Source organism: Ursus arctos, unplaced genomic scaffold (assembly GCF_023065955.2).
Source record: "Ursus arctos isolate Adak ecotype North America unplaced genomic scaffold, UrsArc2.0 scaffold_12, whole genome shotgun sequence".
Lineage (NCBI taxonomy): Eukaryota > Metazoa > Chordata > Mammalia > Carnivora > Ursidae > Ursus > Ursus arctos.
In genome coordinates, this window is record NW_026622786.1 from 12355888 (window position 1) to 12380486 (window position 24599).

At 36.4% G+C, this 24599-nt stretch overlaps 1 protein-coding gene across 1 annotated transcript in view; it reads left to right on the plus strand.

Annotated features, from left to right (window-relative positions):
* Positions 1-24599, plus strand: part of RSBN1 (round spermatid basic protein 1) — a 45344-nt gene that overhangs the window by 7457 nt on the left and 13288 nt on the right. Inside the window, exons 2-3 of the mRNA XM_026483722.4 lie at positions 3969-4642; positions 24230-24367. Coding sequence (XP_026339507.2) covers positions 3969-4642; positions 24230-24367 — 812 coding nt within the window. The remainder of the gene's footprint in view (positions 1-3968; positions 4643-24229; positions 24368-24599) is intronic.

Below are 24599 nucleotides of genomic sequence, written 5' to 3' on the forward strand. Positions count from 1 at the left end.
TTCTAAGTTATAATTCAATTGTAAGAATGGTGATAAGAATTTAAGTTTTGTGATAGGAAAAGCTAATTTTTTTGCATTAATGAGAACTTTTCAGTAGTGATGTTAAATAAATGATGCTATTTGATAATTGATAATATTAGCACATACGAAGATTTTATTTTGTTTTTTTATTTTGGTTTCAGGTGTAGAATTTAGTGATTCATCACTTACATAGAACACCCAGTGCTCATCGTAACAAGTGCCCTCCTTAATAACCATCACCCATTTAGCGCATCCCCCCCATCTCCCTCCATCAACCTTCAGTTTGTTCTCTGTCATTAAGTCTCTTTTGGTTTGCTTCCCTCTCTCTTTTTTTCCCTTCCCATATGTTCCTCTGTTTTGTTTACTAAATTCCACACATGAATGAAAGCATATGGTATTTGTCTTTCCCTGATTGATTTACTTCACTTAGCATAATACACTCTAGCTCCATCCACATCATTGCAAATGGCAAGAATTCATTCTTTTTGATGGCTGAGTAATATTCCATTGTGTGTTCGTGTGTGTCTGTGTGTATGAGTGTGTGTGATATACATACACTCCACATTTTCTTTATCCATTCATGACTCAGTGGACACTTGGGCTCTTATGAGGATTTTATTGCTAGTGTCCTGCATTAATTTCGTTGGAGTTAGAATAACCTTTTTTTTTAAGACAGCAATTTGTCTCTCAGATAAATATATCTTCCTCTGTAGGCTTACATACTTCTCTTTATGTTTACTCTCACAGTATGATATATGAAAGCTTTCCTTAATCACAGATAATAGAGTGGCTTGGCTTTTTTTCTGTAAAAGAACTGATGTCAGTAAATTTTAGCTTGTGCATTCTAGGGAAATGCTCAAAATGTTACTTCCTGAATATGTTCTCTGTTGGAAAGCTAAAACAATCAACCGGGAATGGAAAGATTGTGAAAATTTTAGACTTTTTTTTTTTAGATATAACCGACATATAACACTGTGTAAGGTGTACAGTATGCTGATTTGATACATTTATATTGTAAAGACATTGACTTTTAATTAACGTTTTTAATTCAAGGCAAGGCAGTCTTGATATTCTCATAGTGCAACAAGGGCTAACTTACTGTAATAACCTTTAATAACTTTGTATATGTATGCCATTTCAACTGGTTGTCATCACACTAATTCAAAGGTAAATTTTGTTTATTCATTGAAATTCATTAGCTGGTATGACACAAGTAATCTCAAATTTCTCTATAAACAAAGGTGAGCTCTTTATATTCAGCCTTAGATAAGAATCAAAATTTGAAAAACAGGATTACTGAGGAGATAGATTGACATTTATTTCATATTTTAAACTTTTATCATGTTGAAATATGAGATTGCAATCAATTTAAGGTCCTTTTCATTTCCTTGTACCGTGGTTTTTTTGATGGGCCCGTGTTGGATGATTTGAGTGGTTCTCATGTAAATGAGTTTGGAATAAAACCCACAGAGACTTGGCCATGTTAGAAATACCATTGGTAAGCCGATAGTAATATAGAAAATGTGTTACAATCAAGGCAGCTCCTTCTTAGTGTTAATTTCAGTGGCAGATCTAGGTCACAATTCATTTTCTGCATACCAAATACCTCCTCCGAAGCTTAAAATAACAGATCTATTCAGAGATAGTTTCTTTCTTTCTTTCTTTCTTTCTTTTTTTTTTTGTGAAGTTGCTAAAACATTTAGCAGAGGGTAATTAGATGACTTTTAAAAATTGGTCTAACCTTTGTATTTAATGGCATTAACATTTAGTTGCTTGGGAGAATTGCCTAAATTACTGATTTAATGTGGGAAAAGCATTTAGATTAATTTTATTTGGTAAGAAATATAAATGACTGTTACTAAGTGTTTTAACAAAATCTCAAAGATTTAGATGTATATAGAGTAAAAGATGGACTGTTTTTTCTCTTGCCAATTTAAGCAGTCTGATTACATGTGTATTTTGCTGTATGATCTCAGTTTAATTACAAGTGATGTGCAAATGAAGGGTTTTCTTTTTGTTTAAAAACAGATGTTAAATAGAATGAAAGTCACTTGGTATCTAACACTTTAGAGTCTCTGACTTATACTTTTAAATATTTTCTTTAGAAGTTTTTCATAACTTGCAATATTTGGTGATTTGGAATAATTTTGTATAGAGTACTGCAAGTATCATGTTTGCATATTATACCAAGTAAATTATTTACTGTAAGTTTTATTGAATTTGTTCTTCCCAGGTGTAGTCATAGGATCAATTGGAGTAGCTGTCTTAGGACTGAATTACTTGAATCATGTCAGAAATACTATTGTTGGGTGGACAAATTCTATACAGTAAATACCACATCGAACTTGAAAGGTTGGTCAGGACTATACCAGATATTTAATCCTAAAGATTTCTTGCTAGATTTATTTCTGAACTAGTAAATGAAAGATGCTATTCTATTTTGGGTTTGTCAATCCATGATAATCCCCTAAAAATTAAAAATAATATTTTAATTATAAAAGTAGTATGTGTTTATTGTAGAAAATTAGAAAATACAGATAAGCAAAAAAGAAAACATCTAGATATTTATAATCCTGCCAGCCTAGATAACTACCATGAACACTTTGATATGTATTTCTTCAGGTACTTTCTTTGTGTAATATATGTACAAAACATATGTAAATCAGTCAGACTTTTTCCTCTCTTTAGGTCCTTTGCTTCTCCCTGTAATATTTTCCCCTAGAAAACATGCCTGGCTTATCTTATTATTTAGGACTCAGCCTAAATGGTACCTCCCAAAGAGACATTTCCTCAGCATCTAGAGTAGCTTACTAATATTTTGTTTTTCTTGCCAAACTAGATTGTGAAGTCCAAGAGAATGGGATTGTGTCTATCTTAGTGCCATATCCCTAGTGCCCAGAAATGTCCCTGGCACTTAGTGGGTACTTAATAAATGTTTGATTATTTAATATTTTAAACATGGGATCGGATTATATACACATTAGATGCCTTTGGTGCTTTCTGACCTTAGATTGCTTATAGTGTAGAAGAAAGGTAGAAAATTAGATATGTGATAACATAGAATGTGGTAAGTTCTGTGATAGGGAAGTGTACAGTGCTAAGGAAACACAGGGTAGGAGCAGCTATCCAAACTGGGTAGGGATGAATTGTCTTCCTGGAAGATTGGCAACGTAAGCATTTTATAACCTTGTAATTCATCAGTTCTTTTCATCCGTAATATAACTTGTATTAGCTGGGTAGTATTTTGCCAGGATGTAAGTACCAGAGTTTAATCAACATACTGTTACTTAGGATAGATATTTAAGGGCATCCCAAAATAACTGTCATGGATATTTTTGTGTATCTTCAGTTATTTTCTTAGGTAATTTTTACTTGGGAGTGGAATTTTTGGGTCTGATAATTATAAATATTTTCAAGGCTTTTGGTGTACATATCCATTTTGGTGGGTGCCATATTGCCCTCCATGGAATTTGTACCAATTTATACTTCCAACAACAGTACATGAGAATGCCAAAAAAAGAAAAGTCATGCCGGTTTGGTAGGCAAAATGGTGTCTTACAGCTTAATTTGCCTTTGTTTGATTTACCTATATGTGTCATAGGAAAACATGACAAGCTTCAGTTTAGATTTTATAGTGGTTACTGAAACAGATATTCCATACAGTATGACAGATGTGAAGTTACTTGGATATCTCCTTTACTTTTGATTGCAAGTCATATTAAATTATATGCTTACGTATCCATTGTCTACTTTTTAATAGAGTTTTCAACACCGAATATTACTGTATTTTAAGATCTTTGTCTCATTCATTTTATAAACATGTAAGTTGACATGGCAAATTCAGAGAAACTGAGAATAGGCCATTTAGTTTGAGATCAAGTACCGTAAGAAGTTTATATGTTGACACGAGGCCTAGCAACTAACTTCTTTTTAATTATTGTGGCCAGAAACACCAGATGAAAATGGTAAAACCCAGAGAGCTGATGATTTTGTCTTGAAGAAAATAAAGAAGAAAAAGAAAAAGAAACACCGAGAAGATATGCGAGGAAGACGCCTTAAAATGTACAATAAGGAAGTACAAACCGTCTGTGCTGGCCTGACCCGCATCAGTAAGGAAATCCTCACCCAAGGACAAATAAATAGCACTTCAGGAGTTAATAAGGAGTCCTTCAGGTATCTGAAAGATGAACAGCTGTGCCGATTAAATTTGGGCATGCAAGAATATCGGGTACCCCAGGGAGTACAAACACCTTTTATGACTCACCAGGAACATTCTATTCGTAGAAATTTCTTAAAAACAGGTACTAAATTTAGCAACTTTATTCATGAGGAACACCAGTCCAATGGTGGTGCACTTGTCCTTCATGCTTACATGGATGAACTCTCATTTTTGTCTCCAATGGAGATGGAGAGATTTTCTGAGGAGTTTCTTGCTTTGACATTCAGTGAAAATGAGAAAAATGCTGCTTACTATGCTTTAGCAATAGTGCATGGAGCGGCTGCTTATCTCCCAGACTTCTTGGACTACTTTGCTTTTAATTTCCCCAACACTCCTGTGAAAATGGAGATTCTGGGCAAGAAAGATATCGAAACAACCACCATTTCAAATTTTCACACTCAGGTAAGATAAAATCACTGTTAAATTGTTTAGTAAATACGATTTCTTGACAATATTAACCTCATTCTGTTTCATTTGCACATTATCAGCACACTTTTGATAAAAATTCATGGTGGTAAAGGTGATTCGAATCATTAGTTTATTGCTCTAATTGAAAAATCTTAATTGCTGAAGTTCTTTGGGATTTAGCTTGTTACTTGCTTGGTCTAAGAAATGCTTTATACCTGTTATACATCATTATAAGTCTTTATGGAAAACCAGCTTGGAAACTAACCCAGTCTTTCAGAAATCAGGTACCGTTAGTACAGAGGATGTGATTTAGATCTGGTAGCGTCAAGGTAACTTTAGTTAAGACTGACTTATGTCATAATAAATACATGAAGGCATTGGCCTGTTTATTTGCCAGGTTTTTGCTGTTTTTGTTTATTTCAGTAACTTGTTGGCAGTCTATCCCAGAAACATACCCCATTTGTGTGACTTGGAAGTGTCACTAGGAAGACCGCCGTAGCCTCTGCTCCTTCTGCCTATGCACTGTTGTAGGTGAAGACCTTTTCTAAAGCCTTGCTTAGGCAGCTAGGCTTAAGTCAGCAGGGAAATCTCTCCTTCCTAATCAGTGGTTTTTAACCAGACATTTTTTCAATGAGTTATTTTAGGGCACAGAAAAAAGTTAATAACATGTCCTAGTTATTTTCTTACTTCCTTTTCTCATAAGGATTGTAAACATGAATGGTCAGCTATAAGTTGGTATCATAGATATAAATTCAACACAAGTGTAGTGGAGAATATTTTACTTTTTAGAGATTTATGATTATATAACCTGTTTTTTCAGGTTATCTAATAATTTGCTGCCATTCTTTTCCTTAAGATTTTTTTTTTTTTAGGTAAATAGACTGTTGCATAATAAGACTCTCAGCTGCCTGCATTATAGTGGTTTTAAGCCACTTGGATTTATTTGAAACCTCCTCTAACTTGAATCTTTTTAATGATTCTTACCATCCTTGCCTCCAGTGAGGGGAGTATCCAGTTTAGATTTATGAGCTTCAGAATTTCTCTAATTGAAGTTCTCTCTGCAGTAGAGAGAGCAGGAGCAGCCAATCTGGAGAGGTCGCAAGATGGGGCTGCCCAAGACGTTGGAACACGATGTGCAATAAAGGGCTTCGTCTTGGATTTTGGCCTTGTTACCACAATCAGGTACCGAAGTGCTGACTTTTGTAGTAGATTTTCTTTTTTCTTTTACTTTTTTTTTTTTTTTAAGGAGTTTTGCCCTTTGAAGGTTAAGAATCCTATTTTTATAAATATTGCAGAGAAGGGACTGAAAACAGTTTTCCTGATATAGGCCATAATCCCCATAAGTCCCTATTTAACAAAGAAGGATATTGCTGAGAGCAGAATTAACATGCTTCATCACTTTTTTAGTTTAGAAAATGCAGCAAATTTTCTCTTCTGATTGATAGACCAACAAGCGTATCTGAGAAATAAGCCAGAAATATGGGTGAAAAAAAGTCTTGGTTTTGTAGTGGTGACTTTTTAACTTTCATGTTAGTTAGTCTATAGTAGGTCAAGCTTATTTGTCAATAGTACCCAATCTAACTAGTTAATAAAAGAAGGTATCTCTACATATTCCCTGCTGATTTTTGTCCTCCAATTTTTTAAAATGGAGCTGAAATTTAAATGACTGTACCAACAACTTACCTTGAGATTTACTTTGAGATTTATAAAAAAACCTCTTCTTAAGAACATATCAGATTATTATTAAATTAGATATCTTTAAGCCTTCAGCCAGATAAGAATATTGAGGACTACTGACTAAGTCATGTGCTGTGGTAATCCTGGGAGTTAATTTTATTTATGAATTTTCAGTTGTTGGAAGAGAAGTGTGGGGTGGGTATGGAGGTTGAAGTAGTCCATGAATCTTTAAATTTCCACCTGTCAAATATTTGGCAGATGTTAGTATGAAAGCTAACACAAGAGTTAACATTTATTTAGCAGTTCATGGTTTATAGAAATATTTTCACGTTCATAACTGAGTATTTGAAACAACCTATGGTGTAGTTAAGCAATTTTATCTCTGTTTTCCTTTGAAGAAACTGAAGCTTGGAGATGTTCATTGTTATCCAAGTTCATGTAGCTAGTAAGTAGAAGTCAGGGTGCTAACCTAGGCCACCTGAACGATATGCCTTCCTTTTACCATACTTCTTTACTTCAGCCATTGGAACAGAGACCAGTGCTTTTATTTGTCTAACACTGTTGTTAGTGAAATTAAAATAATCTTAGTTTAACACAATATTGAGAAGGCTATTAATTTTTTTTTAAAAGATTTTACTTATTTATTCGACAGAGATAGAGACAGCCAGCGAGAGGGAACACAAGCAGGGGGAGTGGGAGAGGAAGAAGCAGGCTCATAGCAGAGGAGCCTGATGTGGGGCTCGATCCCATAACGCCGGGATCACTCCCTGAGCCGAAGGCAGACGCTTAACTGCTGTGCCACCCAGGCGCCCCATGAGAAGGCTATTAATTTTTAACAAACACCTTTAGATTGTTGGGAATTAAATGAATACCTTAAATATTTTGGACTTCTTTGTTTAATGAAGTCTTTTGAAGTTCTGTTAAGCCTATAAATAAACTGAAGAAACTTTTGTTACCTTAGACAGTTTTTGGAAGTTATTTATAGTTGTTTTTTTTTTTTTTTAAGATTTTATTTATTTGACAGAGAGCACAAGCAGGAGGAGTGGCAGGCAGAGGCAGAGGGAGAGGGAGAAGCAGGCTTCTCACTGAACAGGGAGCCTGATGCAGAGCTCAATCCCAGGACCCCGGGATCATAACCTGAGCTGAAGGCAGATGCTTAACCAACTGAGCCACCCAGGCGTCCCTATTTATAGTTTAAATATGTAGCCATAACAGTTATTCATGACTATTATTAGATAGTTTATTTAGCAAACACTTATTTTTCATTTGTTTTTTGAAGATTTATTTATTTATTTGAGAGAGCGAGAGAGCGAGAGAGCGAGCAAGCATGCGGCGGAGAGGGGCAGAGGAAGAGGGAAAGAGAGTCTCAGGCAGACTCCGCAGAGCCAGGCCCTGAGGTCATGACCTGAGCTGCAACCAGGAGCGGCTGTGTCACCCAATGCCCCTCAGCAAACCATGTACTGGACTTTCTGTTCTTAAAAGAACTAACTGATGAGCTCAGTCTGGTGGAGGAGATGAATAGACCAGCAATTATAATACAATTTGCTAAGTATTAGAATAGAAGTATGCATAGGGAAAACCTTGGAATAGAGGGAGCACAGTTTGCGTGTTACCTAACAGACTTGAGGTGATTAGAAAGGGCAGTTTAAACCTTGTGATGCTTGAATAGAGTCTTAAAAGAAGATTAGTACGTAGCTTAATAAGGGCATTTTAAGCAAAGGAAAAACAGCCTATGCAAACACACAGAGGCATTAGAGAATGTACTTTCAGGGAGCTGCAGCTAGCCCGACTTGGCAAGAGTACATGTTAACTATTGAGGGTTGGTGGGAGTTGAGATGGGAGGAAAAAAACCAAGATTGTGAAGAGCTTTATATGATGTGCCGAAAGAAAGTTAGTACTTTTTCCTAAAGGTAATGGGGAAATCATTGGTGTATTTTAATAGGGGAGTACTATCAAGTTATGTTTGCCAAGATTACATAGAAATGTGAAGGATGGGATTGAAGACGAAAATGAGATTGGAGGCAAGAAGACTGGTTAGATTACTATAGTAACCAAGTCAGAAATGATCCATGTCAAAACCGATACTGACGCTAGAGAGGAAGGGATGAAATTTGAGAAATAATTAGAAGACGGGATTAATTGCAGTTGGTGAGGGAGAAGGATAGAGTCTTAAAATATGGTTTGGACAAATGGGCAGATGGTGATGCTGGTCACAAAGTTAATACAGGGTTGAAAAAGCTCATTTCTAGGGGCGGAAGGTGTTGACGAAGAGTTCAGTTTGAAATACTTTGTGTTGGAAGTACCTGTGAAGACTAAAGGTTAGAAATGTCTGTTAGGTAGTTGAATTTATGGATCTAAGACTGGGAGACGTGTGTAGGCTGGAAAAGCAGCCGTTCAATCCATTAGCATATAGGTGATCCAGGCACAGCATTAGAGTGGAAAAGAAATGAAGCTAAGAATGGAATCTTGTGATGCACCCACATGTAAGTATGAGGAACGTGGGAAAGAGATCCAAAAGAGAGGTAGAGGGAAGATTAGGATACAAATTTTCTAGGTTTTAAGAATGATGGAGTAATTAAGTATCACATTCGTAGGAGGGATCAAATAAGATAAGGAAGGGAAAATGTGAAGTTGCTCAATTAGGAATTTAATTGGAAACCGTGCTTATCAAGACCACTGCTTTGTAAACCATGGCTAAATATTGTCATTTATGGGGCTTTTTAAGAAGCCTACTACTTTCTCCGTGTATGAACTTGGCATTCAGACCCCCGCCCACATCTTCTGAATCAGAATCTGCATTTTAATAAGATTTGCAGGTGATTCATATGCGCATTAAGGTTTCGGAGGCACTATAGAACTTACCTGCATAAGTCGAAGGAAGTAAAATGTAGGTTTGTTTTGTGCAAGAATAATTATAGCTTCTGTTATTTCTATATTTTTAAATTGTTGTAGTGGCAAAGCTAGGGTGCACATAAAGGTGGTTTTTTTTCTTTTCGTATTCTATAAAACTCAGATATTCTAACACCAAAGGAGGTAATAAGTTCATAATAAATGTCAATTGAAGCACCAACCTGATCCTCAAATTTGATTACTTTCCGCAGTTGATACAGGATAACTTTGTAAAGTTGGGTTTCTTATCTAAAGAACTACATATGTACTGACACATACATATGTATGGTATTTTTATAATTTTGTAGGATTATTCAGATCTAATTAAGGTTTAAATAATCATTGGCTAAATAACAATTTTGACCAAAAAGTTTAAGTGTTTGTGGAATCTTTAGTTAATGAAGAAAAAAATTAGTGTCCACTTAGAAATATATTTCTCCCTATATATATTTTAGGAGTAAGTAAAATTTATGATTTCTTGGGGCGCCTGGGTGGCTCAGTCATTAAGCGTCTGCCTTCGGCTCAGGGCGTGATCCCGGAGTTCTGGGATCGAGCCCCACGTCAGGCTCCTCCACTAGGAGCCTGCTTCTTCCTCTCCCACTCCCCCTACTTGTGTTCCCTCTCTAGCTGGCTGTCTCTGTCAAATAAATAAGTAAAATCTTTAAAAAAAAATTTATGATTTCTTTTGCTTAGGTGCTATATCTTGTAATTATAATAGTCTTCCAGCCATCTTACGGACTAACAGGATTTTAGAGTAGGTGGGAGCTGTTTCCAAGCCTTCGTTTTATAGTTGAGGAAGGTCACATTTTGGTTATGACCTTCCCCAAGGTTAAATAGTGGCAGATCTACAAAGATAAATATTTTTTCTTCTGTCTTTGAGTGGAATTAAATCCTATAGGTGAGGGTTAGCAAGTTTTAATGTGTATATAAAATGCAGATTTTTGATTTTATAAGTCTGGGTTGGGGCTTTATAGTCTGCATTTCTGATAAGTTTCCAGGTGACGCTAATATTGCTGGTCACGAGCCAGCAAGGCTGTAGACTGTAAATTCTATACAGGAATTGCAAGCCAAAGCAACAACAAGGAACACTAAAACACTAAAAATACAGTGGAAATTAAATTAGGAGTTGTTTTAAATATTGCCATCTGAGATTATTTTCACCTTAGAGCAACTAGGGGATTGAAGGGTGTATATGGAGAAGAAGGATGTGTATATGTATGTGCTGGGGAGAGAGGCAATTGATTAAAAAAGCCTATCTACCATAATAAGAGTTTTTCTTTATCTGGCAAGTGTGCATATTTTAAGTTCTGCTTAAAAAAATTCTGTATACATGCAATGTTGAAGTCTTTTACTGAGGATCATAGTTTTTTAACTTTATTTAGGTGGTGGTGGAAGTTCTTACAAATAATACTTTTATTACCATAAAATGGTAATGTCTTTTGTTCCAGAGAAAATCAGCGAATGTTATTTCTTCCTTGTGTGTTGTGGCAAGGCCTAAATTGGGCTTATTAGGTGCTCCTCATCTTTGATCAATATAATTAACATTTTATGGTGAGTTGGTAGTACTAATTAAGAGAGTCGAACTGGGAGAGTGCTTTGTAGCTGTTAAATAACTGAGAAACTGTTTATGAACTACACATCAGTGTGTTATATAAAAGGAGAAGTAAATGTTTTAAGTAGCTGGCTTTATAAAATAAACCAGCATAGGAATGGTAGGTTTGGATCTTTTTTTCCTCTCATTCTAAGTACAGCTTATAATAAACTCATTTTGACTCATCCTGCTTTTTCACTGTATGTTTTAAAGTAGGAATGCCTTTCTATTCACAGATCACAACATTGGGAAGATTGCTGGCTAGCTTTATCCTTTCTGTTTTTTAAACAATCAGTTTGAATAGGCTTCTTCCTAAAACATGAGTTCTGTAGAATAATTACCCCTGCACTCAGTTGTTGGGTGGGCATGTCCATATAGTATATTTCTAGCTTGGTGTTCTTCTAAGTGTTGTTTTTGTGTGTTTGTGTGTGTGTGTGTGTTTAAGAATTTCTTTTTTAGATTAGTTTTAGGTTCATGGCAAAATTGACGGGAAGGTACAGAGATTTCCCGCAAACTCTCTGCCCCCATCTGTGCACAACCTTCCTCATTATCAACATCCATACACCCCCCCCACCTTCCCCGTGGTCCATTTATTACAGGTGATCAACCTGCATTGATTCATCATAATCACCCAAAGTCCGTAGTTTACATTATAGTTCATTCTTGATGGTGTACTTTCATGGGTTTGGACTAATGTGTAATGACATGAGTCATTCTTTATGGTAGTACACAGAGTATTTTCGCATCTTAAAAATCCTCTGTGCTCTGCCTCTTCATCCTTTTCCTTCCTCTCCCAACCCTGGCAGACACTGATCTTTTTACTGTCTCCATAGTTTTGCCTTTTCCAGAATGTGAAATAGTTGGAATCAAATAGTATGTAGCCTTTTCAGATTGGCTTCTTTCACTTAATAATATGCATTTAAGGCTCTTCCATGTCTTGATAGCTTTTTTTTTTTTTTTTTAATAATACTCTGCTGTCTGGATATACTACGTTATCCATTTACCTACTGAAGGACATCTTGGTTGTTTCCAGGTTTTGGCAGTTATGAATAAAACCGCTGTCTTCTAAGTTTTTAACTGACAGATGACTGTCCTTATTAAAAAGTGTATGTATTTGGAACTTATTTCACTCTTAGCAATTGATACAGGATAACTGTGAAGTTTTTCTTTTCTTTTTAAAGATCTTGAGAGAGAGAGAGAGAGCGTGTGCTTGCATGCACATGAGCAGGGGGAGGGGCAGAGGGAGAGAATCCCAAGTGACTCCTTGCTGAGTGTGGAGCTCTACGGGGCTCAGTGGCCAGACCCAGAGATCATGACCCAAGCCAAAATCAAGAGTTGGACGCTTAACTGACTAAGCCACCCAGGTGCCCCATGAAATTAAGTTTCTAATCTAAAGGATTATATAACCCACTGACAGAGCAATATGTATTTTCAAATATAATTGCTTAAACTTTTATAGATATTATAAGAATTTTTTTAAATGCCTGCAAAGCTAACTATTTTCTTACAGGCATTTTCTCCATTGATTCCACAATCCTTTTCTGCTCCCCCTTTGCCTTCTGATTTTAGTAATGATTGAGTTTTCTCTGGTATTCTGTCTCTTGCTTCCATGGCAGTCTTACTTTTTTCTGTTCTTAAGTCTCTACTTCCTCCCTCCAGTCCTCCTGAAACGCCTCTACTCAGCTTGTTCTCTGCTTTCGGGTGTCATTTTCAGGCCAGAGTTTTTCAAACCTGCCAGATCTTAAGAATAATCTGGGCTTGCTGATTCCAAATACATATTTAGAATCACAGGTTCCTCTCCTGGAAATTATGATTAGGTCTGGAGTGAGTCCTGAGATAAATACGTGATTCAAATCCTATGATCAGGCAAAGTTAAGAAACTTTGAAAATATATACCATCTAGCATTACTGTGTTTTCCTTCATTTGACCTGTAGATCATCCTTTTAGAATTTCATAGAAATCATAAACCAAGGGCTCTTAGAGATAATCTTGTCTAACCTCTACATAGTGCAGGTGTTTTAGAAAATCACTTTGGGTTGATAATTGATAATTATTCAGGAGCTTGTTTGTTCTTAAGGTTTCATAAGGCTGCCAGTGGACCCTCAACATTGTCTGGGAAGCTTGCTGCTTTTCTTTGGTCAGCTTGCTTGTTTGTTCTTCATGAAGACTATTCAAACTCTTTATCTATATACATCTTTTCTGTATTCCCTCCTGTTAAAATAGAAAGAAATCCCACCTCCTCCTCAAAAGCTAATCTTTCACCTGTGTTCTAGATTCCACTCCTCACTTTGCTTAGGATTGTCACAAAATATACATAACAAAATTACTGTTTAACTATTTTTAGGTGTATAATTCATTGGCATTAAGTGCTTTCACAATGTTATACAACCATCACCATTATCCATTTCTTGAACTTTTTCATCATTTGAAACAGAAACTACCCATTTGCTTAGGATCTTTATGCACCCCACCCCTTTAATCTTTTCCCTCTCCATTCCCATGTAAAGTGCAAATTATAGTAAGTGAATTCTTTATGTTTCCTTCATTTATAATAAAATACTAAGCTTTTTTTTTTTCTCCCCAGAAGTAAATCTTTCTTCTGAATTTGTGGTTTATTATTTTTATGCACCTTCTACTATCTTGCTATGCATGTATGAACATAGACTATATAAAACTATTTTGTGTAATTTAACACTTTATAAATAATATTTTGCGAGTATCATTCTACAGATTGCTTCATTTCAACATTGCCTTAGAGAATTATGTTGATATACGTAACTCTAGTTCATTCATTTTAACTGCTATTTTTAGTATTTTGTTGTGTGATTATATCACTGTTTATTCTCCTGTTCTTGTACATTTAGGTTGTTTACAGTTTTGTAATATTACAGTGTTGCAGTGGGAATATATGTAGAGGTACCCTCTATACATCCCAGGTAGCCTATACATGTGTGCCCTGGGATTTCTGTTTGCCTTTTTCTCATGTTCTGAGAACCCGTGACTATTCTTTGACTGAATTCAGTGATTCGAATGAGATTTCACATGTTTAAAGTCTTTATCCTACCATTACATTTTTTGGGTAGTGCAGATAGGTGTGGCATTCTCTGTTGGAGATCATTTTCTTGAGATTTATGAAGGCATTTTCTTGAGATTATAAAGGCAAAGTGTCTTTATTTAAGCTTCTAGTACTGCTATTGAGAAATCCAGTATCATAATGATTCCTGATGTTTTTAGGTGTTTTTTTTTTTCCCCCTCTCTGGAAACTTATTTTAAAACCTCTTTACTGCAGAATTTCAGAATACTGAGGATAATGTGCCTTGAGATTTTTTTTTAAATTGGCTTTTGTTTTTAATTTACTGTGAAATATTTCAGACATACATAGAGGTATGAAGAGTAATAAACACCTATGTTCTAACTACTTGGCCCAAGAAATAAAATTTTAGCAATACAGTTGGAGACCACCTCCAACCCACATGATTTTCTCAGATTTCATTGGTATGAGCCCTTTTATATTCACTCTGATGAGTACTTAGGCCTTTTCAGTATAGAAATGCATATCCTTTTGTTTGGGTAAGTTTTGTGTATTTCTTTCTTAATTTCCTTGCCTTAGTGTTCCCTGTTCTTTTTTCCTGAAACTTGTGGATTGGTATTAGCCCTCCTGACTGAACCTGTAAATTTTTCCTATCACTCCTTTTATTTTTCTTTGTCTTTTTGTTCTACTTTCTGGGGAGATTTAACTATCTTCTTTCCCTCCTGTTGATTTATTTCAACTAATATTTTGAATTTAAGACCCTGTTGTTTTTTTTTTTAATTTAAATAACTTATTGTTCATGGATGCAATATCATAATCTTTCATCTCTTTGATGGTATTAATAATTGTTTTGAAATTTTCTTGTAGTTTGTTTCCTCAGGTTCTATTTTGTTTTAATCTTGTTTATTTTCTTCAAATGTCTGGTGATCTATTTATATTGGAATATATGTTAGTATAAAACAGATTAGAAACTGCGGACACATAGGTGGGATTGGCCCTTTGATGATAAGTAGGGAATCTGGCCATATCATTGTAAGAAAAGCTCCAAATATCAACATTTAGACATCTTTTCTCTGGGGCTTTTAATTTCTACAGCTAAGACTCTACTGCATTTTTGCCAGGGGAGTAGAGTAGATTATATTTCTGTTTGCTAGAATTCTTGGAGTTGAACTGTGAGTTCATTGTTCAATATATGGAATTTCACTTAATTGTCGGTTGTCAGTATAATGGCCTTCTTTCATATTTGTGCCTGGTATCTATATTTTCCATAGTCTCTTTGGCTCACTTTCTCCGCAAGATAGGGTAAGAATGTGGGATGGGGCAGGGAGTGGGGAACATAAGCAGAGGGATCTAACTAATTCTTATACAAATTTTAAATCCATCTTCCTAGTTTTTAATTCCATGCTTTGTCTCCCCCCTTCTTCTTCTTAGCCTTTCCATTATTCTGCAGCACAAACTGACTTTTTGGTTATCTTCTATGTAGGTACTCAGTATTCAAAGTTCTCAGTTGGCTAATGCCCCTGTACACTTTTCCCCTTGTAAAAAATGGTTTGCTAACTTGTATCTGTCATTTTTTTTTTTTACTTCTGTTCTCTTTGAGCTTCTGGGATTTATAGCCTTCTGTTTTCCTCTCACTTGAGTGGGTTTTCCTACGGAATAGACATAAATCTTTTGTTCTGTCTGCCATGTTTAAATAGCAGCCCTCTTCACCTTTTCACCTTTACCAGATTCTTCCCATTAACATTAAGACATCACACAAAAGAAGACTTAGATGGAAAGATATATTTTTGGATTAAGAAGAGCCAACATCAAAATGATAAAAAAGAAAAGCAGTGGTGGGGGAGGGCCCTATCAGATACCAATACAGTCTAAAGATTTAGTGATTAAGTAAGTGTATATTGGTTTATGAACATTATTCAGTAAAACAGAAAATTAAGTCTAGAAATAGGCCCAAATACACATAGGTACTTGATACATAAAAATGATAGTATCTCAAATCATTGATGGCAGAGAGATGATAGTGTTGGGACATCAGGGTATTTACCTAGAATTCATCTTGGTATCCATATCCCTGGATACCAAGATAAATTCCGAATGAGATCAAAGATTTAAATGTGGAAAATGGAGACATTAATGTAATCAAAGAAAACATGGAAGAACTCTTTCATAACTTTGTAGTTCAAAAGGTCTTTCTATGATCAAAACAAAATAAAAATCACGGTCAACACCGTCAAAAGACAAGTTTTGAAAAACTGTATACATTTCACAGAGGATTAATCTTTCTAAATTATTAAGGGTTCTAGAAGTAGATAAGAGAAATAAATACTTGTAGCCCAATTTAAACATAAGCATTATGAGTGGATAGTTCACAGAAAAAGAAATACAAAAGACCCTTTAATCTCTTATTTGAAAAGATACACAGCTTCATTCCTAAGAAAGTAAAATTAGAACTACTAAGATGGTAGTTTTAACTTACCAAATTAGTAAAAATCCAAAAGTTTGAAAAACAGTCTGTTGGTCTGTGGGACGATGTCTTTCTTACAGTGCTAGAGGGAAAGTTCATACAACCCTATTGAGGGTTGCTCAGTCTTTCCATTTAAGAGAGTTCTCTCTTGATCTTATTTTCTCCTCTCACTACCAGCGTTTTTATTTTCACAGCCTAATTTCTTGAAAGAATTGTTTACACTTGCTGTCCACATTTTCTCATCTCTCAGACTACTGATTTTGTTTCTGCCCTCATACTTTCTCTGAAAAACCTCTCTTGCCAAGGTCGCCAGTGGGCATTTTTCATCTTCATCTCACTGAAGTCTCACAAACGCTTTGACCAAACTTCTTGAAATATTTTCTTATTTTAACTTTTATTATGTCGTGCTGTCTTGGTTTTCTTCTTAACCTCCTTTGGTGCTCTTTAAATTGGGTCTTCCTAGGCAAAGACCCCTGCTCTCTGAACTCTATATATGTTCTGTAGCCAGTGACTAGGATTTATATCCTCAGTCCAAACCACTTGATTTCATAGCCCGCTACCCTTTTGACATACCCACATGGGGGTTTTAGAGCTACTTGGTATTAGTTCCTATTGCTCCTGTAACAAATTACCATAAACATAGTGCCTTAGAACAGTGCGTAGTTTTAGTTTCTTACGTTCCGAAGGCTCTGAGGGAGAATCTGGGTTTTATTGTGTGTTTTTTTGCCTATTCTAGCTTCTGGTACCCTCCTATATTTCCTAGTTTGTGGCCCGTACCTCCATCTGTAAAGTACATCACTCCACTCTGCTTCCATCATTGTGTCGCCTTCTCTGCAAATCTCCCTGTGCTGCTGCCTCCTCAGGGTGCCTGTGATTACATTTAGGGCTTACCTGGGTAGACTAGGCTACTCTCCCCATTTCAAGATTCTTAATCTATTACAACTACAAAGTTTTTTTTGCCGTATAAGGTGATGTTCTCGGGTTCCAGGGATTAGGACCTAGATATCTTTGGGGGCCATTATTCAGCCCACCACACAATTGAAGCTAATCATGTTCAAACTTGAAGCTACCACCTTCCCACCCAAACCTGCTGGTCCTCTAGTAGAAACAGTGGTTTCTCTATCTCTTTGCAAAGGTCAGAACCGGGGAGACATCTTTGGCATTCCTTCCTCTGCCCTATCATATCCAGTCTGTCTCCAAGTCCTGGCAATTTTAACTTGTGGATATTTTTCAAACCTTTTTTTCTTTATCATTTTCTAATCATCTCCACTGTTAGTAACTTCATTTATCGTTTTCTTATTTGGAATATTACAGAAGCCTAAGTCTCTTTCAGTACCCCTCTGAGAAAATGAAACAAATACAAAAACACCAAGCCCCCTCTGCCCTAAAAAAGACAAAGGCAAATTGATAACTTTCCTTTTACTACTTGAAAGGATCTTAGTGATTCCCAAATCTTTAGTGTAGTCTTCAAGGCTCTCCTAATCCAGCTACAGCTCATTCGTCCAGCCTCATCCTTATTTTTTTCTTTTGCTTCCTGTGTTTAGCATCATTAGCTTTCTTGTAGACCTTGAGAAGGGTGATTCTTATGGGGTTTTGTTTCTCTTAAACTTGTTTTACATATTTCAACTCCATGTTACTTTGAGGAACACTTTATTCTCTAAATCGGGATCCCTTGTTCTCTTTCACAGTGTCTTATTCCATTTTGAGGACTTGTCACAGCTTATAATTAAATGTTTGTTTAGTGTCTACCTCTCCCTGCAAGACTAGACTGGAAGCCTCCAGGGGCCAAGAGTGGGTCTGGCTTGCTATATCTGTGGTTAGGACAGTGTCTGACGTAATATACGGTAAACTTTCATTCAGTGAATGATACTGACTGTCCTATAATTCCTGTTTTTTATTTAAAATTATATGAGTCTGCTCTTCTTTTCTACTTTGGTCTTTTCAAGTTAAATAATTTCTTCACACTTTTTCTGATTTATCTTGTTTTCAAGTCACTAATCATCTTAATTGTTTCCTTTGCATGTGCTCCCTTTTCAGACTTCTAAAGCTCAGAGCAGGAGCTAATACTCCAGATGTCATCTGTGCAATACGGAGTATTGTCTCTCTTAGTATAGAAAGTACAGGCATACCTTGGGGATATTGAGGTTTTGGTTCCAGACCACCATAATAAAGCAAGTCAAATGAATTTTTTGTTTTCCCAGTGCATTATAAAAGTTACGTTTGCACCGCACTGCATAGTCTGTTAAGTGGGCAGTAGCAGTATGTCTAAAGAAACAATGCATATACCTCAATTTAAAAAAATACTCTATTGCTAAAAAATGCTAACTTCCATCATCTGTGCTTTTGGGGAGTCTTTTTTCTGGTGGAGGAGGTTCTTACCTCGATGTTGATGGCTGCTGACTGATCAGGGTGGTGGTTGCTGAAGGTTGGGTGGCTTTGACCATTTCTTAAGACCGCAGTGAAGTTTGCCACATTGATTGACTCTTTTCACAAACAATATCTCTGTAGCATGTGATGCTGTGTGATAGCATTTTACCCACAATAGAACTTCTTTCAGAATTGGAGTTAGTCCTCTCAAACCCCGCTGCTGCTTTATCAACTAAGTTTATGTGCTGTTCTAAGTCCTTTGTTGCCATTTCAACAATCTTCACAGCATCTTCACACCAGGAGTAGACTGCATCTCACGAAAGCACTTTTTTTGTTCATCCATCAGAAGCAGCTCCTCACCTACTAAAGTGTTACCATGAGATTGCAGCAGTTCAGTCCCATCTTTAGGCTTCACTTCTAATTCCAGTTCACTTGCTGTTTCCACCACACCTTCAGTTACTGCCTCCGCTTAAGTCTCGAACCCCTCAAAGTCATCCATGAGAGTTGGATTCAACTTCGTCCAAACTCCTGTTAATATGGATATTTTGACCTCTTCCTATGAATCGTGAATGTTGTTAATGGCATCTAGGAATGATGAATCCTTTCCAGAAGGTTTTCCATTTACTTTGCCCAGACCCGTAAGAGGAGTCACTATTTGTGGCAGCGTATTATACAAATAAATAAAGATTTGACAGTTGAAATGACTCTTTGACCCATGGGCTGCAGAATAGATGTTGTGTTGGCAGGCATGAAAATAATACCAATCTCGCCACCCATCTCCATCAGAGCTCTTGAGTAACCAGGTACATCAGTGAGCAGTAATATTTTGAGAGGAATCTCTCTTTCTGAGCAGTAGGTCTCAACAGTGGGCTTAAAATATTCAGTAAACCATGTTGTGTAAGCAGATGTGCTGTCATCCAGGCTTTGTTGTTCCATTTACAGAGCACAGGCAGAAGAGATTTAGTGTAGTTCTTAAGGGCCCTAGGAATTTTGGAATGGTAAATGAGCATTGGTTTCAACTTGGAGTCACCAGCTACATTATCTTTTGATAAGAGAGTCAGCCTGTCTCTTAAAACTTTGAAGCCAGGCACTGACTTGTCTAGCTATGAAAGTCCTAGATGGCATCTTCTTTCAATATAAAGCTATTTTGACTACATTGAAAATCTTTTGTTTAGTGTAGCCACCTTCATTAATTATCTTAGCTAGATCTTCTGGATAACTTGCTGCAGTTTCTGTATCAGCAGTTGCTGCTTCACCTTGTGCTTTTCTGTTACGGATATGGCTTATTTCCTTAAATCTCATGAACCAACCTCTATTTACTTCAGACTTTTCCTTCTGCAGCTTTCCCACCTCTTTCAGCCTTCATAAAATTGATAAAAGTTGGGCCTTGCTCTGAATTAGGCTTTGGCTTAAACGAATCTTGTGGCTGGTTTGATCTTCTGTCTAGACCACTAAAACTTTCTTCATATCAGCAATAAAGCTCTTTCTTATCATTGTGTGTTTCATGGTGGTGGCACTTTTAATTACCTTGAAGAAATTTTCCTTTATTCACAAGTTGGCTATTTGGTGCAAGAGGCCTAGTTTTTGGGCTGTCTTCGCTTTTGACATGCCTTCCTCACTAAGCTTACTCATTTTTAGCTTGTGATTTAAAATGAGAGACATGCAACTCTTCCTTTCGGTTAAACAGAGACCATTGTAAGGTTATTAACTGGCCTGATTTCAGTTTTGTTGTGTCTGAGGTAATAGGGCCTAAACCTGAGGAGGAGGGAGAGAGATGGACGAACAGCCAGTCAGTAAAGCAGTCACTACACATGCAGTATTTATTAAGGTCGCTGTCTTATGTGGGTACAGTTTGTGGTGTCCCAAAACAATTACAGTGAGCACTGATCATCATAACAAATACAGTGATAATGAAAACGTTTGAAATACTGTGAGAATTACCAAAATGTGACACAGAGACACGAAGAGCAAATGTTAGAAAAATGGTGCTGATAGACTTAACTCTTGGCAGAGTTCCCTCAGACCTTCAGTTTGTAAAAAATGCAGCTACCTGTGAAGCGTAGTATCTGTGAAACATAATAAAGTGAAGTGTGTGCCGGTATACAAGATACAAAACAGGCCAAACCACTGTAACAAAGAGGTGTCACATACAGTTGCCAGAACAAAATCGAAGTTTCTCTCTTGAGTAGCAAGTCTGGAGGTTATGCAGCTCTGTTTTGTTCCATGATGTCATCCAGGATTCTCCTTTCCTTTTAAGTTTTGCCAGTCCCTTTGGTGGTGGTGTCTGCGTATTTGAACCTGGCTCTCAAGAGACAGAAAGAGGAAGTGGAGAGCAAGCTGCTTACTTACAAAGGCATGCTCTGGAAATTGCATATGTAACTTATACTAACATCTCATTGGCCAGAACTTAGTTCCAGACCACACTTGGCTGGAACTTAGCTTATTGGCTATATGCCCAGGAAGTTCTGTTTCTAAAAAGAAGAAGGGTAGAATTAGTAGTTTGCTTGTTTGGCAGCTCGGTGTCACACAGTTGGTTCATGTTGAATTTCTGGTCATAAATGCTGTCCATCTTCTAACTTGTGCTGTTAATTATTTAAATGCATTATGAACTGTAGCATTTATGAACATTTTTTACACATGTGATAGATACTGTTAATCAGCTTTGCTATTATTACTATTTTTCCTTGGCCACAGTTTAATGTCTGATTATTACGTTCTTTCTAGACACAGGATAAATTGTAAATTTATAATATATATATTTAAATAAAAAATAATTCAACAATTCCCTCTTTTTAATTTAACTTTCTTTCTCTTTCCAAATAGGAAAGGATGCTTTATATTTATTCATGTCGCATACTATTTATCCCAAGTGTTCACATTTTTAAGTTGTCTTAAAGTTCAGTGCTATCGATTAAATTATTGCTAATTGTTTAAATTAGGTAACTTCAGGTACTGTGATATAAAAATATTCAGTCTTGGGGCGCCTGGGTGGCTCAGTCGTTAAGCGTCTGCCTTCGGCTTGGGGCGTGATCCTGGCGTTCTGGAATCGAGCCCCACATTAGGCTCCTCTGCTGGGAGCCTGCTTCTTCCTCTCCCACTCCCCCTGCTTGTGTTCCCTCTCTCACTGGCTGTCTCTCTCTCTGTCAAATGAATAAATAAAATCTTAAAAAAAAAAATTCAGTCTTACTTTGTATGTAAAATTTAAAGTAGTGTGAATTCCTTCAAATTTATAATGCATTAAGAGTTGCATAATCTCAAAGCTAGCAAAAGTGGCACATGGCAGTGTACTTTTTTAGGATTAGTCTTGAGTTTTGTAAGCTTTAAATTGTGACGTGTCTCTAGGAGAGTTCTCACATAAAATGCCACTGTTCTGTATTTTTGAAAATCTATCTTGGTAAAGGAACTTCTTACAATTGGGAATAGTGGGGGGGGGAGTTTTATGGGGGGACTCATATTTGTTATCCCTGAAAGCATGCAATTCCCAGAACTTGTATTGAAGGTTAATTCCCAGAACTTGTATTGAAGGTTAATGAATCTGCTTCAGTTGTTTTAGGGTGCTTGGCCTAGAAAGGTTAGAATAATGCTTAGAAAAGCTTTCCTAAGTGGAAAAGCTTTCCTTATCTTTGTATCCCATGATCATCTTCTTTTCCAGTCTGTCTCGCCTGGCTTTTCATAGCATGATGATCGTACAAATGAATGGAAGGTAACTCATAAAAATATATGCAAGGTGACTTTTGTCGTGGGTGGTTGCTGCTTAATGATTACATAAGGTGATCTTGGGAAAGATACATAAGAAATTAAGAAATCCCTGATATTTGAGAACAGGAGCTAAGACCTTTTTTTTTCTGTGTGTATTGTGTACGAATAGGGGTGCTATTAAATTATCTACAGAAAAAAAATAGTGGGTTCTGAAAATGCTGGTAGAGAACTAATAGTAGAGAACTGTGTAAGAAATACTAGATTGTCATTTATGCCTTGTATTGAGGCAGAATAGGTGGTATTTAAAACAACAATTGAATCTTTTTTTTTTTTAAGATTTATTTATTTTAGAGAGACAGAGCGTGTGTGGCGGGGGGAAGGGCAGAGAGAGAGAGGGAGGGAGAGCATCTTAAGCAGACCTCCCCGCTGAGTACGGAGCCTGACTCAGATCATGACCTGAGCTGAAATCAAGAATTGGTTACCTAACCGACTGAGCCACCCAGGCACCCCTATATTAGGTTTTTCAATCTAATCTGCACCTTAACTAAGGTAGAGAATGCTTGGTTACTGATCCAGGGTGGAAATTCTGGTTAGAATTAAGCATTTTTAGTCTAGTCATCTATGCATGGATCTGTCTTTACCCTTGAGAAACATTCATTTTAAATTAGAGATGGGAAGGGCACGTGGGTGGATCAGTCAGTTAAACGTCTGCCTTCGCTCAGGTCATGATTCCAGAGTCCTGGGATAAAGCCCTACTTTGGGCTCCCTGCTCAGCAGGGAGCTTGCTTCTCTCTCTGCCCCTTACCCCATTTTGTGCTCTCTCTCTCTCAAATAAATAAAAATATAAAAAAAAAATAAGTTGGGTGTGGGAATATAAGAAAATACAAGAAATAACTTAGAAGAATAATATCAGATTGTATCAAATCAATTGGTAGATTCCATTTATTTTTTTATTTAAATTCCAGTTAGCATACAGTGTACTATTAGTTTCAGGTCTACTAGTAGATTCCATTTGAATGCTAGGATTCTCTGGGCTACAATTGGTATAAAATATGCCCTCAGTTCTCTAGAGAGTTGATATAGAAAATGTCTGTGTGCTTGCAGGTAACATTAAATTTCAGAAAAGGAAAAGATCATGAAGGGTGATCAGGAAGGCTTCCAGAAGAAAAGTCTTGAAGTGATGTTTGAAAGATAAGATTTGGGTTGACAGAAAAGAGGACAGTCCAAGTAGGGCAGATTTAAGAGAAAAATCATTGCAGGTAGAAGTAAGTTTGGCGTAAGTTGAGTAGACAAAAAGATCAGTTTGCCCGGGGTAGAGGATCTTATATGCAAGTAATTGGGAGGGAGATTGGGTTTGGTAACAGTTAAGCCTGGTATCTGGCCTGATGTGAAGGTTTTCACTAGGGAGTACAGAATGGATATGGAAGATTAATCTTGACTTTGGTCTTTTTTTTTTTTTTCTTTGCCCTACCAATTTTACTGTTTATTTACTGATTTTTTTTCTTAAATAAAGATCACTTTGTTATTATTATTGTTATTATTACTTATTTTTAGTGTTTACAAAGTACAAAAATCATTCTCAGAGAAGTTTAAGTATATCTTAATGTCTTCCATGTTTCTTTGAGATGTTGGGGTCATAGATTAACTTGCTCTTTGAAATTTCTGTTTGTGGCGCTTATCATATTAATGTGTTTGTCAGTGTGCTAGGGCACCTTTCTGTAACTATGGACTTTATACAAGGTACTGACCATTGAGTTCTTAGTATGTAGAAGAAAGAGCAACAATGGAAACAATATTCTAATTCTTTAATTATATTACAGTGTACTTCAGTCCTTTCTCCCCCCTCTTTCGTTTTATCTCAGGTCAACAGGACATACTGCTGTGGCACCTACCGAGCAGGTCCCATGCGGCAGATAAGTCTTGTTGGAGCAGTAGATGAAGAAGTTGGTGATTATTTCCCAGAGTTCCTTGATATGTTAGAAGAATCACCATTTCTGAAAGTGAGTGTTAATGCCAATTATTAGAGTTCTGATCATTACTTTAGTGGACACTTTCTATTAAAAAGTATTAATATTAAATTAATCTTGTCTATTAAAATTAAATTTTATCCAATGTTTTGAATAGAAATGTTTAGGAAATTATTGGTTCAGAATTTTACATATAAATTATCTAATATAGCATTTATTTCTTCATATACATATACAAAGTAAACTTCCAGCTCTAGAGCTTTCT